We start from the raw sequence: 17425 nt of genomic DNA on the forward strand, positions 1-17425 counted from the left end.
TGATGAAAGAAAAAAATAATAAAATTTAAAAAATGTGTGGTGTGTGGAGGATGGGAGGTTGTGTAGATTTTTTCTTATCAACTCCAGTGGTTACTTTTGGATATGCAGTAAAACGTACATTGGATTGTACAACAACAGACCTTGTAGAGCATGCAAAAGAGATAAGATTTGTACTTTTAAGTACATTTAAAAAATTTAATACATTACCTTTATATATGTTTTTATTGTTACATGAGGACCTCTCATATATTAAGAATATTTTAAATAAAATTCAAGATAGAGAATGGATGATAGTGTTGGGCGCCCTTATGAATGAATATGAGAAATTGCGTCAAAATAAACTTAATGTGTGATCTATTAACAGTGTGGCAGAGAAAACGAATTAACTATTTTAAAATATTTGTTCACAACTTTCAATTGTTGTAATATATAGGTATGTGTACTTGTAAATGTGTTTGTAGAAATTTGTATGTTATAGTTACGCTCGCTGTGTGGAAACTTAATGTGTGGTCTATTAACAAAGTAACGCTCGCTGGCTGCTGCCTGCTGGCTGCTCTCTTACTCAGTGCTCTTCCGGCATTTCCGCTCTCGTTCCATCTGCCTTCTTTCTTTCTTTCTTTAGTTATATAAATTCTATGTTTTTATGGTTTTTTTTTTCTTACTGTCTCTCTCTTTCAGTTACAGGGCCTTTAAAGCACCAACTGAGAAATAATCAATATGCATATATAAATAACTGAGCGCCGAGTGCCAGCTGAGCGCCGAGTGCTCTGTTCTGTGCAGAATCAACTGACCATCCATGGCCGCTTCTGGAGCTTCCCTTTTTCTCTCCAATTTATCCCCGGCTTTCCGCCGGGATTCGACGTCTTCATCCCTTGGGAACTTGAAATCCACTCGGATTTCGACTTCTTCTTGGAGACTCGCTGTTTCCACCGAACAAACGCCATCCACTTCGACGAGGAGTGATTTCTCAGAGAGGAGAAGGCTGGATATGGGTAAAGATGAACTTGAGGCGGTAGCTTCTGCAGCAGCGACGTCCGAGGATCCGGCGGTGGAGCGTAGGAGCTTCAAGGAGTACTTTGAGCGGTCGAAGGAATTGATAATCAGATCGGACGGTGGACCGCCTCGGTGGTTCACGCCCTTGGAGTGCGGCTCTCCGTTGGCTAATTCTCCCCTGCTCCTCTTTTTGCCCGGTCAGTCTTTTATTTATTTTTTCCGGCCATTGGTTTTGGTTTAATTAGTGTGGAAGAGAACATTTTCTTTTCTACTTTTCACTCTGCCGGCTCTGGATTTCCAGTTTCTAGTCAATTGAATCACACGTGGAATGTTCTAATTGGTCACAAAAATTTTTGTGACAAGTACAGAATCAATCAATCACTTGTAAATAATAATAATATTAAGACGTGACATATTTTACATATTAATTTTTTATCTAAAGATTGTAAATGTATCATCTATTATATAATAAAATAAAATTAAGATAAAAGTTTGGTATATATTATTATTTAAATAAAATATAAATGTTATCATTCTATTTAATGAACTAATTTATTTGTAATTGTCATAACTAATTAATTAAGTCTTAATTTTATTATGGTTATTAAATGAATACTACTTATTACATTAATTTATTTTTGACGTGGAAACATAACAGGTGTTATCGGTGTTGGACTTGGACTTATTAACCATCATCATAGACTTGGAAAGTAAGCACTCACTGAAATCTCAAATCTACGAACAATGAGCACCTCCGCCTCCACCCCGCTTAATTTCTTGTATCCACTATAATTGAAAATCATGGAGGATTTGAAAGTAACTATAATTGTCATCCAGAGAATTTTCCACTATTTTATACTGGCAAATGATTTATATATATTTTTTTCCATCTCACCATGAATAAGGATTTTTGAGATGTGGTGCTTGCACATTCCAGCTAAGGATCGAACTCCATTTACAGGTCCTGATCTCTCTTACTCGCTTTTATTTATTTCATTTCAATTTCATGCATGCCAATGACATATATACTAGGTGGTTCGTGTAGCATTTGTTGTTACTCTATTCGAGATTTATGACATTCTTCTTTTGCGGTGAAAATGTAAAAAATTGATAAGTTGCTAGACCTTACTGAAACAATTAGGACCTGGCAACAGTAATTAGGATTAAAGTAGTAGAAGCAAGCTGTGAATCGATTAAAGTAGCTAGCTGAAAACCAAGGAAAACCCAACGAATTTACAACAAACTAGGGTACTAAGTTTGTCGTTTAATATACGAACAAAATAACATTTTCACAACATATTTATATTAACAGGTAACTCCACTCATACTACATTTATGGAAGGTTTGGATAGTGAGTTTAGATGAGATGAGTTGAGTTGAGATGAAAGTTAAAAGTTAAATAAAATATTGTTAGAATATTAATTTTTAATATTATTATTGTTTTGAGATTTGAAAAAATTGAATCGTTTATTGTTTTTTGTGTGAGAATTTAAAAAAATTGTAATAATTAGGGCCCCATTTGATTATGCAGTTCAGATGAGATGATATATTTTAAATAGTAGTGAAATTTTTGAGTTAAGATAAGATGAAATAGTTTATAAAAAAAATGTGTGTTTGGATAATGAGATGAGATAGTTTTTAATTTTTAGAATTTGAAAAAGGTGTGGGTTTCACTATTGATTAGGGAGCTGAAAAGTGCATTGTTTATGCACTGTTCACGCACTATTTACTATCAGTTTTTACTGTTCACACACTGTTCACTATCAGTATTACTGTTTATTTAAGTGGATGTTTTTAAAATTTAGAGATGAAATATAGTGTATTTGGATAGGGAAAACTATTGTACGGTGCATCTCATTTGTATTGGATAACCAAACGTGACCCTAAATGAGATGAGATGACATATTTTTTGTATCCAAACCTAGCATACATCATATTTGTACTTCTCTTTGAACAAGAAGCTAATCATAAGTCTAGATCTTCATTTTTCAGACTTGGCGAAGCTGGTTGAAAGAACAATTAGGTCAGAGAATCACCGTTCACCTAACAGACCCATATATCTTGTTGGAGAATCCTTTGGAGGATGCCTTGCTCTGGCCGTGGCAGCTTGTACTCCTGATATTGATCTTGTCCTTATTTTGGCAAACCCAGGTAAAGAGTTCGTCTTTTAAAATATCTTCTTTCAAATTTCCTTTTTTCCCCTTGCAAAATCAACAGCGCAAATGCTGATGAAGACCTGTCTAGCTAGTAGCTAGTGATGCTTCTGAGACATAACTCAAATGCTTAGAGTCTCTTCAACACCCAACTGAAATTTAAAGTTAATACTTGATGGGTTTTTTTCTTTTTTTTTTTTGCTTGCTCTTCTTGATGCCTATACGTTGTTTTGCTTGCAGCTTCATCCTTTAGTCGGTCTCAACTACAACCTCTGATACCATTATTGGACATTATGCCTGACCAACTCAATGTTAGCCTCCCCAACATGTTGAGATTGATGACAGGTTTGCTTTCCTCATTCTTCGAGTTTCCATCTTTTGGAGTACTTTGCAGTTGCTCAAGATACATAATCATTTCCACCTAGAGGCTAGAGCTAACATAGCTTGCAAACCTGTTCCTTTTAACATGTCATATGCGGGTTTTAAGTTAGGAAAATGAATTTAGTATGAGAACGGTAAAATCTTACATAAAAGGAACAAAAACCTTAATTACAACACCTTTTTTAAAGAAAAATGACAGTAGACTCAGGTTGCTGGTTTGGGAGCGTCATAAAACTGCATGCCATAAGATGGGTTGCTTGGGGTAGGTTTCCTCGTATAGATCAGAATATCTATAGAGTACATTTCAGAAGTCCTAATTATTATGCATGGAGAAATCGAGTATTATGGGAAGAAAAATTCTACTCATCATCCTCACACCACACATAATTTTTTAATTTTTTTTCTTACCAAATGTCTAGTATATGAATAATAAGTAGAAAAATTCAATAAGCTTAGGAATAATAAAACAAAAATAAAAAAATAATAATAAAAAATAAAAATAGGTGTAGTGTGCGGTGTGTGAGATGATGAATATCAAAGCTCTATATGGAATGGTCTTAGTTCTTGAATATTTAGACAACAAAAATAAAGTCAGTCAGTTAAAAAAAACATTGCAACGGTCATGAATTACCAAACTTTACAAGACAACGGGCGTGGGAGTAGTTAGTGCTTTACTAATTCATAGCATAGCTTCGAGTGAGAGAAGAAGATGCTCTTCTGAAGGACTCAAGAAGATGTACTCAATGTAATTCATGACTGGGCTAGGCCTCACACAACTAGGCCCGAGCCCAAGTCTCAGCCTGTATGGAGGATACGCAACGGGGGAACCCACCGGCCCACCAACAGCGGCAATATTGTACCTTTGCCAGAGAAACCTGCAGAAACACGACGGCCTGAGGTGGGACCATTGACGGTGGCCCAGAAAACGCTGGCAATGGTGGTGGAGATGCCGGCTTTGCTGCTAAACGAGGTTACAGAGGAGATCTTGCCGTCAAAAGCCCCATCTCCGATCCAACGTGGCCAGAAACTGCCGATAGGCACTCTGGAACCTCTGCCTCCTCCGATGGAGGCCTTATTTCATCCTGAGGAGCATCTTGAGATGCTGTCGGAAGGAGAAGGCGAGTTGAGCATGGAGTTCAATAAGGAAAGTGACGTGGGGCTATCTTAGATGCTTTACCATGGGGGAAGTGAGGTGGTGATGGTTCTTGATACACCATTAACAACTCCTTTCTTTGGCAATGATGTGGAGATCAATGAGGGTATTGTGGTCTAATGAGAGGACAAAAATCTGTTTGGAAGGAGGAGAAGGGAATGTCTTCAAATGCATAGTGGGCTTCGGGAGATGTGGAGCCTTTTCCTCTAAACTGTGAGTTACCATACGAGTTCAATTTGTTTGACTGGGTGCTTTGAAAGGTAAAGGATATTCAATAGTGTGGGACTGGAGTGTGTGGGGTTTGAGGAATAGTTTATGGCTCTTCTCACTGCCATTGAGGTGAGTCACTCTCAATCTAAAAAATCTAAGACCAAGAAACAACGTGAGCTTAAGCCGCAATAGATCCAAAGGAAAGGGAATTATATATCCTTTATGAAGTCGAAAATTGTGTCTTGGAACATTCGTGTGTTGAATGAGGCAAATAAGCGTCTTTGCATAAAAACTTTCTTCGGGTATGGAGGGCAGACATAGTTTGTTTACAAGAAACAAAGAAATTGGTGTCTAGAAGAGTAGTGCGAAGTGTTTGGAGCTGTTTTTATGCAGATTGGGTTTATTTGCCTTCGAACGGGGCTTCGGGTGATATCTTAGTGATGTGGGATAGAAGGGTGGTGAAGCAAATGAAGGATTTTGTTGGGGAGTACACAATGGCCTGTTCTTTTAAAGTTGTGGAAGATAATTTTTTGTGGGCTTTTGCAGGTGTTTACGAGCTGAATGTTAATAGTATCAAAAGATTATTATGGGAAGAACTTGCTGCATTACATAGTTGGTGGGACCTCCCCTGGTGCATAAGAGGAGATTTTAATGTCATAAGATTCCCTAGTGAAATATCCGGAGACTATCGGTTGATCCCAGCAATGACATCCTTTTCAGCATTCAATTTTGACTTGAACCTGGTGGACCTTCCCCTCATAGGGGGCTCATTCACTTAGTCCAATAATCAGACGTGGTCTTAGCTGGACATATCCCTAATCTCGCTAGATTGGGAAATCCATTACCTGGAGGTGTGTTAGAAGAGGTTGTCTCGCCTTTGCTCATATCACTTTCCCATCATGTTGGATGGTGGTGGTATCCAGGCTGACGTCAATATTTTAAGTTTGAAAATATGTGACTTAAGAGTGAAGGCTTTGTGGATAGGGTAAGAAATTGGTGGTCATCTCATCAGTTTCATGGTACTCCTTATATACTTGCAGGTAAACTAAAAGTTTTAAAGAATGATTTAAAGCTTTGGAACTTCCAATCATTTGTTGACTTAAGGGAGCGTAAGAAATCATTAGTAGAGGAACTACAAGGTATTGAAAGAATACTCGAGGATAGAGCCCTCGCCCTTGAAGAAATAGTGCAAAAGACAGAGTTGGCATTAGAGTTGGAGAAAGTTCTTTCTCTAGAGGAGATCTCTTGGTATCAAAAGTCAAGAGCATTATGGTTGAAGGAAGGGGACCGATGTACAAAATTTTTCATAGGGTGGCCAATTCTCATAGGAGATATAATACCATTGAGATGTTGAATATTAATAGTATAGACTGCACGGAGGCGTCTGTGATCCGGGATCACGTGGTGGATTTCTATGAACAGTTATTTACAGAGCAAGAGGGGTGGAGGCCAAAACCTGATTGACTTGCTTTCAACTCTATTGAACCACAGACAATGTCTTGGTTGGAGAGATTTTTTGAGGAGGGGGAGGTATTTGATGTAGTAAGAGGAATGGCTAGTGACAAAGCACCAGGTCCAGACAGTTTCTCGATAGGTTTCTTCCAAGCATGTTGGGAAGTAGTGAAGGAGGATATAATGAACGTGTTTCAGGAATTGTTTTCAGCTGAGAAGTTTGAGAAAAGCCTAAATACTACTTTCATTGATTTGATCCCAAAGAAGAGTGGAGCTGAAAGATTATAGACCCATTAGCCTCATAAATGGGGTATACAAAATTATTTCAAAGGTGCTTGCAAACAGGTTAGGGAGGTTTTAGGCAAGATAATCACAAAGCTGCAAAATGCATTTGTAAGGGGTCGTCAAATTCTGGATTCAGTCCTTATAGCCAATGAATGCCTAGATAGCAGATTACTGTCTGAGATTGCAATGATTATTTGTAAGCTAGACATGGAAAAGGCATACGATCGTGTAAACTGGGGCTTCCTTCTCTTTTAGTTAGAGAGATGTGGTTTTGGGGAGAGATGGTGTACGTGGATTAGATGGTGCATCTCTACGGAAAAGTTCTTAGTTCTGATTAATGGCAGCTCAGCTGGTTTCTTCAGCAGTTCACGTGGCCTGAGACAAGGAGATCTGTTGTCCCCACTTCTCTTTGTTGTTATTATGGAGGCCCTTAGTCGGATATTATTGGCCATGGTTAGAAATGGTTTTGCGGCTGGATTTTCAGTAGGTGACCCCATTGGGGGTTGTCTATCTATTTCTCATCTTTTATTTGCAGATGACACATTAATTTTCTGCGAGGCAGATTAAGATCAACTCAGGGCACTGAAGACACTCTTATTATGCTTCGAAGCAGTGTCAGGCTTGAGAGTGAACTTTGATAAATCAGAGCTAGTGCCGGTCGGGAATGTCAGCAACACTTGACATTTGGCCAATACACTGAGGTGTAAGGTCACCCCTCTTCCTATGAAATACTTGGGATTGTCGCTGGGGCAGCCTCACGGGCTCTTTCTATTTGGGATTCAGTTATCGAGAAGATAAAACGAAGATTGACAGGGTGGAAGAGATGTTACTTGTCGAAAGGAGGCCAGGTGCTCTAATCAAGAGTACTCTTTCTAACTTGCCAACTTATTTTATATCTCTATTCCCAATTCCAGCTTGTGTAGCGAAAAAGATTGAAAAACTCTATCGTGATTTCTTATGGAGCGGGATGGGGGACGAATTCAAGTTCCATTTAGTCAGTTGAGACGTGCATGCCAATTTCTTCTGGTGGATTGGGGATAAAAAAATATGAGAATTTTCAATAGGACCCTACTCGGGAAGTGGCTATGGAGATATAGTATGGAACCAGAAGCCCTATGGATATTGGTGATTGAGTGCAAACATGGAAGTATGGGGGGAGGGGATGGTGTACTAGAGAGGTGAACGGGGCCTATGGAGTGGGGATTTGGAAGCACATTAGACGTGGGTTGGGGTGTGTTTACCCGCCATGCCAAATTTCTGATGGGTGTGGGCACTCGGATAAAATTTTGGAGGGATCCATTGTGTGGGGAGGAGGCTCTAAAGGACTCATTTCCATCCGTCTTCCGGTTGGCACGTGACCAAGAAGCTTCAGTGGCGGATCTCATAGATTGATCGGGGGACCAAGTCCAATGGAATGTCACCTTCAGTAGAGCAGCCCAAGACTGGGAAGTAGACAGCTTTGAGGCTTTTTTCAACCTATTCCGTGAAGTTGAATGGAATACGAGACGATAAGCTGTGGTGGACACCTACAAGTAAGGGAGTTTTCTCGGTTTGATCCTATTATAAATCTCTTACTCATTTATCGAATATTCTTTTCCCATGGAGGAATAAGCAAGCATTTTTCTTCACTTGGACAGCTGCTCCAGGCAAGATTTTGACAACCGATAATCTGAGGAAGTGCCGGGTCATTATCTTAAATTGGTGTTTTAGGTACAAGAAAGCCGTCGAGTCAGTGGATCATCTCTTGCTACATTGTGAGATAGCTAGAGTCTTGTGGATCGAAGTGTTCAGCCAAGTAGAATTAAATTGGGTAATGCCTACCACAGTGGTTGAGTTATTGGCCAGCTGGACATTTCTGGGAGGTTCTACGCAAATCAAAGCCGTGTGGAAGATGGTCCCTATCTGCATTATGTGGTGCATATGGCGAGAGTGTAACGATCGGACATTTGAAGATAAGGCGCGGACTCTAGAGGAGCTTTGATCTTTATTTTTTCGTATTTTATTTCTATTAGCTATAGATTTTAATGGCCTTAATTTACATGATTTTTTTGTTCTCACTTCTGTGACCTAGATAGGTCTTTGTCGCTTGTATAACATCTTGTGTACTTGGGCTTTGCCTATTCTTATCAATAATATCGTTTACTTATAAAAAAAAAAATGAATTACATTGAGTTTCCATGAGCTAATAGGCCAAAGTTCTGTTATTTCAACTGATCTTTCAAATCAGTCAAGAGTCCAGACTTATATTATTGGATTGAGATTGCGGATAACTTGACTATTGTGGAGTCTTTCAGATCATAGTTGGGATTACAGCTTAATTTCACCAATGGTGACTCTGTAACCCTTTGGCAATCCTCATACAATTTAGTGACCCTTGGGACATGGATAGGGTTTGTTCAATTTGCTGATTCACCTCATGTGGTTTTTGTGATACCAAGACAAAAGAGGCTCACTCGAGGCAGGATCATTATGTAGCATGCCCATTTCAAGCATGTAACCCAGAAAGGATGGATAATGTAGTTTTCTTTGACTTATCCCTATACTGGGGCACACAGATCTTGAGTTCTTGTTTATCGGGTCTTCTGTTCTGCTGAATATAGTTTACTTTGATTTCTTTTCCTTTTTCTTTGTTCAACTGTTCTCTTTTCTTTGGCGTACAAAAATGGATTTTGAGTTGTAAACGTCAATATGTTCCATGATAATTTCTCTGCATCTTGATTTCCATGCAAAGAGACATATGTTTGCAAGTTTTTTGTTTCCTCATTGCCTTGCTAAACCGATGGGTAGAGAGGGGCTTCTTGACCTAAGGTGTAGAATTGTTGGACTAAACTTTTTACCTCTTTAAATTGATACCATGCATTAAAAGATTTCAGGCTGTTGCTATTTTTATTTAAAAAAACTATTTCTTTTAATGAAACTGCTATAAAAAACTGATTATGTATTTCTTATCATTATCCCTTCCATGTTGAAAATGATGAGCACCAAGAAATATGAACTAGTTGCAAATGAAGTATCCATGTGTATATATATATATACACGTGTATATGTATGCACAAATTAAGCGTATGCATATATATATATATATATATACACACACATATACACGTAATATTTCTGTATATATGTATTAATGTATGCATGTATGCTTGCATGTATATCTCCTCCATTGACATTAGCAATTGTAAAATTCCCATTTAGGCGATCCTTTGAGGATGGCGATGGACAGTCTCCTGGAGAGATTTCCTTTACAACAAACAGTTGGGGAGCTATCACAAGATCTTGTTTCAATTTCATCTTATCTCTCGGTAAGCTTCAACTTTAAAACATGAATAGGCCGGATATATGTGCATATAACACACACACACGTGCACACACATATAATATACTAGAGAGGTGCCATACCATCAATGTTGATGGGGCCTCACCCATTTTTGTATATGCAGGTGTAATTACTTATACATCACAACTGTCCAAATTAATTCCTAGACGGCAAAAATAGTTACTTCTAAACTTGGATCCAACTTATGAAGCCAAATGACTTATTTTTAACTTGAGTCTGTATTTTGGATGACAGTGTATACACGGAAAAAAATGAGTACCAATGTGCATATAGAAAGAAGATTTGAACTGTTATTTTTCACTCTGTGATCTGTTTTTTCTTTCTTTTCTTTTTTCTTTCAAACAAGCTAAATTGCCTTGCTATCAATGTAGTATCACATGCCACTTTGTGAAATTTAAAATATCAAGATAGAAGCAGTTAACTATTCCTATACTGATTAAAGAAAGATTGCAATTACATTGATAGCTCTGGACTGCTGTTTGAGTTCAAACTGAGATAGTTGGCTTTTCCGTACTCTTTTTATGTTTGTCCTCGTGCTAATATTTTCACGTCATACAACTCTGAATGAGAATGACTGAATTTTTTGAAAAACATCAATGATAAATTTTACAGGTTCTATCTGATGTTTTACCCAGAGAAACACTTCGCTGGAAGCTGCAGATGCTTAAATCAGCTTCAGCTGTTTCCAATTCACGCCTCCATGCTGTAAAAGCTCAAACACTGATACTCTCAAGGTTCCTATTCTTTTCTGTAGCCCGAACCCATTTCAGTAATTAACAATTAAATGTCGTTGTAATATTTGGGAAAACTATTTTTCTTAAAAAAAGAGCAACTACAAAAGTGAAAGTATTTAAAATTTAGTTTCTTTAGTATTATTTGCTAATTTTAGAAAATTCACACCTTTAAAATCATATATGAACAATAGTTGGTCTTCCTGTTGGCTTTTCCTTCTCCTTTGAGGGCTTATTGTTTATTATCATCAGTTTCTTAAATGACAACGATTGTAATCATTCCTTGTGGACTTTTTGATTCAATTTATGTACCCCTAGATGATGATAAAACTTCTGCTTCATCAGGAAAGGGGAAGCTGAAACGATGAAAAGGAATCAAAGCATTAGAGTATTCTAAGTTTTATAAGAAACGTAAGAGGAAAATTTACTTGCTATATTTGGGTATATTAAAATAAAGGATATATTATTGAATGAATGATAGTCTAATTTCTGAGTGGACCAAATGGCGGCCTCTTCTCCTCAATATCTATTACATTGTTTCATATTTGGAGCCTATGTAGGTGAAATATTGGCCCAATCAAGAATGGCATCTGCATCAATGAAATATAGGCTTTAAGCTCTGACAAACTTTTTGTTCCCAGCAAGAGTATGATTATACTTCCACTATAAGGACATCATTACAATATTTGTTCTATATACCTGTAGGGCTTTCCTTGTTTTTCGTGTGATTCTTTAAAGAATGTTTGGTTTTAGTTCACTCTTTGTCTCTTTTAGTGGAAGAGATCAGTTGCTACCTAGTCAAGAGGAAGGTGAAAGGCTGTGTCGTGCTCTGCCAAAATGTGAGATTCGTAAGTTCAGCGACAGAGGTCATTTTCTTTTCTTAGTAAGAATCTATCTCTGCCTCTGTCTCTCTCGGTGTGCATGATCCTTTGTTTGGTTTTGCCCGCCTGCAGAGGCTTTAGGATAAACAAAAAGCATAAAGAAAGTTTTTTAACAAACTTTTTAATGAATTTCGTGGAAGATAGAGGCTACTCTAACCATATGAAACCAAAATGGATACATGCATGGGGTTCATATTCTGTTAATACCAGACAAAAAATTATTTCCATGATCTTTTGAAAATATACGAACTATGCATTGGTGTTTTTCTGTTACATTCCAAACTGTCACGCATCAGCATTTGTGTGAAACTACTATTTTGAAGGGAATTCTTCAGTTTTAGATATATTGCATTTCTATTGAATTTTGCCCTTTTTTTCCTGCCCATGTATATCACAAGTTCTGCGCATGTATGGCAGGAAGATGGTATTGATTTGGTTACTATCATTAAGGGTGCTGGTTTCTACCGCCGTGGAAAATACATCGACTATGTTTCAGATTACATGCCACCAACCCCTACTGAGTTTGGAAAATTATATGATGAAAACAGGTGGGTCACATTTTGTTAGAAACATACAGATACTTTCTTTAATTATAACATGTCCAAAATCTGAGGTAGCTGACCAATCCATCACTTGCTTACATGTGGAATGGAGCGAAGTTGTCAACCAAGTAAAAGCGTCGATTAATAACAGTAGAGCTTATTATAAGATTATATTCACACAACACTAGATAAAAGGTAGCTAATGGGCCACATGCATTTGGTCGTTTCAACTATTTTGTTTCATCTGAGGTGTCAGGTTGGAGAATGTCTTTGTAGATCGACTCTATATCCTGTTGCTTACCACATTGATCAGTATGTATTCTGTAAAGAATGCTTGCAGCTGATCTGGCAGTTACTCGAGACAATTTTTTATGCACTTTTATGATTGACTCTATGCTATTCCATGCCACATTGATTAAGTTTAGGATGCTTCCAGATGGATTAATGCTGCCACTAGTCCTGTGATGCTGTCAACTTTAGAGGATGGGAAGATTGTGAGGGGCCTTGCCGGAATACCTTCAGCAGGTCCTGTCTTGCTCGTAGGATATCACATGTTACTCGGACTTGAATTGGTTCCCTTGATAACCAATATTTATCGAGAAAGAAATATTCTTCTGCGGGGGATTGCACATCCAATGACGTTTATGAAGAATAAACAAGGAAAGTTACCTGATTTATCACTGTATGACACATTCAGAATAATGGGTGCGGTTCCTGTCTCAGGGACTAACTTCTACAAGCTTTTGTCTTCAAAGTCTCATGTCCTGCTGTATCCAGGGGGCATGCGTGAGGCTCTCCATCGGAAGGTAACTTCTTACCTCCATCTACTTCTACTCCCTTTATATAAAGATTTGCACTATAGTTAAATCGATTTTTTTTTCTTCCTTTTTGGTTGAATAAAAATTCAATATTTTGGTTTCAAAAGTAACAAGAATCTAAGGCCTTGTTTGGTTACGCAGTTCAAATGAGATGAGATGAGATATTTTGTTAAAAGTTGAATAAAATATTGTTATAATATAAATTTTTAATATTATTTTTATTTAGAATTTGAAAAAGTTGAATTGTTTATTATATTTTGTGTGAGAGTTTGGGAAAGTTGTAATGATTATATGAGATGAGATGGTTTGGTTTTGTGTAACTAAACCAAATTCCTTGTGTTGCGACTCAGGCATATTGCACTGGGGTAGAGGTTAAACCTTGCTCAGCTGCTGGAATATCACCTGTTAGCCCATAATATAGCCTAGCCCCACCATGACCCTGGTCAATGCTGCCTGGGCCTTCTTGCATCAGATTCAGTTGAGGTCGTACCAGGTTGACTAAAGACAATATCAATATTCTAAAACAAGAATTCAAATGTGATTTTTTTCACTTTAAGATGGAAAGTAAAAGCTTTCATAATGATAAGAATAAGGAGTTATCCTTAAAACTCCACATATCAATTCCCTACATCTGTGATTACTTGTACACGGTTGATCAGCACCATAACTACATAAAACATTGTGTTAAAACATGACATATATCCCAAGCTCAGCCTCCTATGACTTCTTGGCTAGTGTTCCCAATCAAGGCTCAATCCAAGCTAGGAAAAGCTTAACTTTCCAATTTATTGTTTGGATCCACTTGGTTTTCTTTTATCTGCTCAAGCTGCAGTCGTATTAATGTGCAATTTTGTCCTCTATACCTTCAGCATGCTTTACATGCTTATTCGCTTTGGTGTTACAGACGTGAGCACAAAAATCAGATATAATTATTAGAACATACCAATTTTAATACTTTTGAAACCCTCGACTCTTTTTACTTTATAGGGTGAAGAATACAAGCTAATCTGGCCGGAACAATCTGAGTTTGTCAGGATGGCAATAAGATTTGGAGCCAAAATCATACCTTTTGGTACTGTTGGAGAAGATGATATTGGCAAAGTAAGCTAAAAAAATTCTCTGTTTTGATCAATTATTAGCTCCAACATATAGCTATATTGATATTTGCATTCAGCACAAAAGTGTGATTTCTAGTCTGCCAGCTGAATACACGTATAGCATGGATCATCACTTGGTGCCTTCATCCTTCTAATTAGTCCAGATTTGGACATTGAAACCTGGATCTATATGCATACGCATTTTAATTTATCATAATTTCCATATCTATCGTTGCTTGAAAATATTAGTTTGTCATGTGGACACAACCATATGCTGAAGTGTTGTAGCAAAACAGTTCCTTGCCATAACTTATTCAATGTAAATTAAGGTGAGCTTTGTTAGAAATTTTCCTACTGGTGCTGAACACATGCTGATGTGAATATTGTTTTGAGAAGAGTATGACATTCTAGTTTCTTTGAAGGAAAGTTTGTAATTGGAAAAAATCTATATATTTGCAAGCCCCATTTTTTACACACCCAACATACTGCTAATGTGGAAGTGTTCCACATCATCTATTTTAAAAAATTTGGTATTTGTTTTTCAAAGTCGAATGGGTACCACAACAAGTGGTGTGTTAACACACCCGGCTTGTGTGGAGCAAAGCTCTTGTACTTGACACATGTACCTTACGGATACTTGTTTTTTGAGGCTAGCTTATGTTTAGATTCACATTTTTGTAACTGGACTTGATTGGTCTCTGCTCTCTAATGAATAATCAATTTCATATTAATTGATAGGTGGTTTTCGATTATGATGACCTAATGAAGATTCCTTACTTTAAGGGTGAGATAGAAGAATTAACGAATGAGGCAGTAAAGTTAAGGTATGTTAAGCTCCTCTTGTCATGTTGACTTGCATTGTATATTTTCTTCCCAATTATACATGGTCTCAAATTGATTTTTCCCTTACCTTTCTTTGCTTGTTCTTTCTTTAATATTACCATCATCTTGTATTGTAGAACTGATGCTAATGGGGACGTGGCAAACCAAGATGTTCACCTCCCTGGAGTTTTACCAAAATTTCCTGGCCGGTTTTATTTCTACTTCGGGAAACCAATTGAAACGGAAGGTATGGCCCTTCAAAATTGAGGGGTCTTGGTTAAAAAATATTAAAATACAATTGGCTACTTTGAAAAAAATGGTTTTTAAAAAAAAAAGAAAAAAAAAATTGTGGTGCATCTATTTGTCACAGGTAGCCATCACTGCATTTCATTCATCTTAGAGATATACTTCCTAGATTGGAGACTTTAAAGTCGGCGGATGTTTATCCAAAGTACTTAATTCACTGAGGTGGCTAGAAGAAGCTTAAGAAGAACAATTGCAAGTAACAATCATATCTGTCCATGCCATTCTGATCTTCTCTACACTTACGGAGTGTTTGTCAACCCTCCAGGCTGCACTATTATGACATTCCTGTGCCATTTATGTCATTATAGTCTATTATCCCAATTCCAAATTAATATATTGTTTTAGAAACCACTAGATCATCATGATACACCTACCTTAAAAAGTGTAAATTAGCAAGATTTATGGAATAGCAGTTTGTAGATGCAATGGGCTGCTTGGGGTATTTTTTAAGCATTGTAGTCTTCGAGTCCACCATATCTTAGCTAATCTAAAAACAGTTATAAACTTGAGCAACATTCATTGGAACTTGTTTTAAGTTGACTTCTGGATTCAAGTTTGTTTTTTCTTTTCTTTTCTAGATCTTTTCTGTGTGAGGTGGAAGTTGATTAATGTATATATATGATTTTGCTAATTTTCTGAAGGGAGGAAGCTGGAACTAAAAGACAGGGACAAATCTCATGAATTATATTTACAAGTCAAGTCTGAGGTCCAGAAATGCATTGCCTATTTGAAGGAAAAAAGAGAAAATGATCCTTATAGAAATCTGATTCCTCGCTTAATTTACCAGACCATACATGGCTTTACAGCTGAAGTCCCTACATTTGAACTCTGATTTTTTTGTGTATTGAAGATATATCATCATGAATCCCACCATTTTATTCCATTCTCAAAGATGCCTGTCTGACTTAATTTCCTGCTGGAGTACTGTAGGATATAATCGCCAGGCATGGTGTGGTAATTTTGATTCACCCTCCTTACTCCTTAGGGGAGGAAGAGTTTAGGGGTGTTTTTAATTTTTAATTGGCCTGCAGATTAAGCAAGCTAGATCATATATATATATATATATATATAGAGAGAGAGAGAGAGAGAGAGAGGGTTACAGATATCAAACTGATTATTTGGGACTATATATGATGAAATATAATAATAATGGAAAAACATGGCATTAATTCGTTGATAGGTGAATGTGCATTGATATATGTATAGATATAGATATATATATATATACTAGTAAAAGGAAACACGTGCATTGCACGTGTGCCCAAATGTGAAGTTGTAATTAATAATCACAATTTCTCATATTTGTAAATTGCTTTGTAGGAATAAATGCATTAAATACTATAAGATATAGAGAAATAACATCTATTTGTATGAACGGTAGTAATACATACCCGGAGATACTGGCAAATAAAAGGTCAGCAGAAATAGAGGCGAACAACGAACAGGAAGAGAAGCAGAAAGTGGGAAGAGCAGAAGCCCTGTTGTAAGAAAATATATTATGTAAGATGACATAATTATTGTAATAATATTTTGTGTTTTGTTAAATGAAGCTACACAAACATATTAGAATATAATGTAATAACATTTTATATTCAAATGTAACTATAATAAGTGAATATCTAATTATAAAAGGGAGGGAGAAAAAATATATAATGACAGAGAAATTGTTAGATTTAAAATAAAATTTCTACAATATCTTAATTTTTTTTCTTCTCTTTGCCTATATATATATATATATATTTTTTTTTTTTTCTAATTTTTTTTATCATCTAACAGAGATTGTTTAGTGCTAAATAATTTAATTATATAATTATAATTTATTTTTTACAACACATATTATACATATTATACATGTGATATGTATAATGTTTATAACTATAACATAATAACTTACAAGAAATGAAGTATAACTTTACACGTGCATTGCACGTGTGCCCAATTGTCAAAATATAAAAAATATTTTAAAAAATAATATTTATGAAATTTAAGAATATGTAATAATAAAAAAAATATACTTAATATTAAAACCAAATTACTTAATATAATATTGAACTGTTTACAATAAAAAAATTTATGATAGACAGAACAAATATTGAGCAATTCTAATTAATAGTCACAAGTTCACATATTTGCAAGCTGCCTTGTAGAAATAAATGTATTAAATATTATAAAATATAACAAATGACATTTATTTATATAAACAATATTAATATATACCTGGAGATAGGGGCAAATAAAAGATCAGTAGGAATAGAGTCAAA

At 36.3% G+C, this 17425-nt stretch overlaps 1 protein-coding gene across 2 annotated transcripts; it reads left to right on the forward strand.

Moving 5' to 3' along the window:
* The first annotated feature begins 494 nt into the window (after positions 1-494).
* Positions 495-16177, forward strand: LOC109001310 (acyltransferase-like protein At3g26840, chloroplastic). Of its 2 annotated transcripts, XM_018978538.2 has the most exons (14): positions 496-1190; positions 1652-1703; positions 1899-1954; positions 2986-3144; positions 3387-3491; positions 9826-9932; positions 10580-10701; positions 11473-11581; positions 11997-12127; positions 12558-12927; positions 13927-14040; positions 14775-14860; positions 14996-15105; positions 15806-16177. In XM_018978538.2, exons 1-14 carry the CDS (start codon positions 797-799, stop codon positions 15994-15996), a joined length of 2106 nt encoding a protein of 701 aa, XP_018834083.1. In that variant the 5' UTR covers positions 496-796; the 3' UTR covers positions 15997-16177. The 2 variants fall into 2 exon arrangements, with proteins under 2 accessions (XP_018834084.1, XP_018834083.1); XM_018978539.2 differs by lacking the exon at positions 1652-1703 and having other exon boundaries at positions 495-1190; positions 1931-1954.
* The last annotated feature ends 1248 nt before the right edge of the window (positions 16178-17425 follow it).

The sequence above is a fragment of the Juglans regia genome, chromosome 1 (genome assembly GCF_001411555.2).
Source record: "Juglans regia cultivar Chandler chromosome 1, Walnut 2.0, whole genome shotgun sequence".
Taxonomy (NCBI): Eukaryota; Viridiplantae; Streptophyta; class Magnoliopsida; order Fagales; family Juglandaceae; genus Juglans; species Juglans regia.